At 39.4% G+C, this 2,389-nt stretch overlaps 1 protein-coding gene across 1 annotated transcript; it reads left to right on the plus strand.

Moving 5' to 3' along the window:
* Window positions 1-767: 767 nt before the first annotated feature.
* LOC106511194 (pancreatic secretory granule membrane major glycoprotein GP2) lies at window positions 768-1,312 on the plus strand (the record flags this gene model as incomplete). The annotated part of the gene is given in 2 exon segments (XM_013999941.1): window positions 768-1,013; window positions 1,107-1,312. Coding segments are annotated over 2 exon segments (448 nt in total), but the record flags the coding sequence as incomplete, so codon positions are not given.
* Between the last annotated feature and the right edge of the window lie 1,077 nt (window positions 1,313-2,389).

Genomic DNA, 2,389 nt, shown 5'->3' on the forward strand with positions numbered 1-2,389 from the left:
TGTGTGTGTGTGTGTGTGTGTGTGTGTGTGTGTGTGTGTGTGTGTGTAAGAGAACATCTGGTTGAGCAGCATGCTTATCGCTGGAGCTTTAGCACGATTCTCCTCATCAACACTCTTCTCTCTCATTAAAAATGCATTTGGGACTGACTCCCCTCGATTCATCATATATTATACATTGTCTCTATTCATGATTGATGAAAAGGTTCCTAAAAATAGAGGAAAAAAGCTGAGGTTGTTCTGTTCCTGGTCGTGTATCACAAACAGCTGATTGTAAACACAGACTCAAACCGCTGAAGTGTCTCCAAGGAAAAACACTTGATATCAGCGTTCATTGACTACTCACTGAGAATTCAACTATAAATCTCAGACCGTTGACTCGCTGAGTGTTTTCATACTATTGCCATGGAAATATTTGTATGTATGAGGGTGTGTGCGCATACATGTNTTCCCAGCTTGAAAGAAACAAAAACTTTGTGAGCTCATAGGGAAAATTTCAGAAACTTAAGGTGCTTTTGCTCAAAATTTGGGTTTTTGTTGCCACTGCTCAAAAAAGTGCTTCAAAAATTATTTAGGATTGTATTTCAGACAGTTTTTTGAAAATGCATTTATCCAATATATTTAGACAAAATGCAATTATTGCAAACACTTTAATCAAAAAATTATATCTGCCTATTTTTCCACAATTCACCTCCTTGGTTTGATGTGACGGGTCACATTTCTATATGCTGTAAATCTCCAACAGAAAACTGTTTGTGTCCTTTTTGCAGTGATTATAAAGGGGTCGTTGTATCAGGACCCTGGGATTACACTCTGTTCATGAAGGCCTACATTGATGATGGTTGCACCAAACTTGTGGACTCAAATACTCCAATAAAGCTGAACCAGCAGGTCTGGGTGAAACTGATAACTGAGGGATTGGATAAAGACGTAGTTGTCCTGGTGACCGACAACTGCTGGGCAACTGATGAACCATCACCTTATGCAGTAAATAAATATGACCTGATAAAGAAAGGGTGAGACTAAGACCAGAGATTTATTCATCAATGAGCTTTCTGATCTGATCTGATCTGATGACTGAACAAAGGGTGTTTCCTGTTTGTGAGCAGCTGCCCTGATGATTCAACAGTGGTGACAAGGAAAAATGGAAATGAAACCTCCAACTATTTCGCCTTCAACATGTTTGAGTTCTCTAGGGGCTCAAATCAGATCTACCTGCACTGTGAAGTGCACCTGTGTGTGAAGAGCACCAACATGTGTGATCCGGTACGCCTTACTGTCAAACACACCTCATGGAGGACATTTCMCTGAATCTGACTGACAAACTTTGTTTCTGTCCTTTAAATTCCAGAACTGCCCCACAAACCGAAGACGCAGATCTGCCAGGTCCAAACATCATTCTCCAGGCTTGATCAGCATGGGCTGGAGTAGTTAGGTAAGACTCAGCTCTGCTGCTTCAGCTTTTACTGTATTTATTCTGATACATGTATGTGTCTTATGTTAGTTGTTATATGTTGTTATATGTTAAGGCAGTGAACAGTGATGCGAAAGTAACAGATAATGGGGGCTCGTCCGGGATCTGAATAAGACTTACAGTTGTGATGTTTTCATTCACTCGTCGTAAARYTTAAAGTGATGTTCACCGTTACTTTTCAATAGTATAGGGATCAAAACTGCGCAAAAGTACAACATTTTGACTTTGTAGTAGATTTACACACACAACTCATGTTGTTTATTGTGATGTACAATGGAAATGTGCTTGGACTCCAGCATAAACACGGTTTATTACATCTGTATTTATTTATGCGTAAACTGTTTTGTGATTTAAAGGTACGGGTTTCAGTAAGAAATCCATGCTAGTCTTTGTGTATGAGGACCCAGGAGTGTTTCTCAGAAGAGACTATTTAAATGTATCTCCTGTTGTCTTCTCAGGTGGTTTTCGATGGTAACCGGATTGATTGACAGGCTGCTGACCTCCATGATGACCCCTGACCTTTGACTGGTCCTGATCCAGAACCAGATTGTGTTTTTCTTTATTGATCCCTGGTGAAGGGGAGTGTGTGAGCTACATGTGATTTCTGTTAGAAGCAGATGAAACACTAACCAGATTTTCTGAGACTACGTCTTCCAGCATGTCTCGGAGCCTGCAGACTGTCAGCTGTTGGATTAGACCAGAGAAATAAGGCAGCAGACATTCACAGTCTGAGAACACAAAGGGATTTACATGATTGACCTGTATATTTCATGGTGAAGGTGTTTCAAGGTGTTAAAATAATCTAACTTTAGGTTCTTGTAGCTGTGATTTATTCAATCTGTTTAAGGTTTAAGCTTATTTAAATTGTTCTAGTAAATTATTTAATGTTTAGATTTTATGTTGTGATTGAATTGATTC

This window comes from Austrofundulus limnaeus, unplaced genomic scaffold, assembly GCF_001266775.1.
Source record: "Austrofundulus limnaeus strain Quisiro unplaced genomic scaffold, Austrofundulus_limnaeus-1.0 Scaffold2577, whole genome shotgun sequence".
NCBI classification, from domain to species: Eukaryota; Metazoa; Chordata; class Actinopteri; order Cyprinodontiformes; family Rivulidae; genus Austrofundulus; species Austrofundulus limnaeus.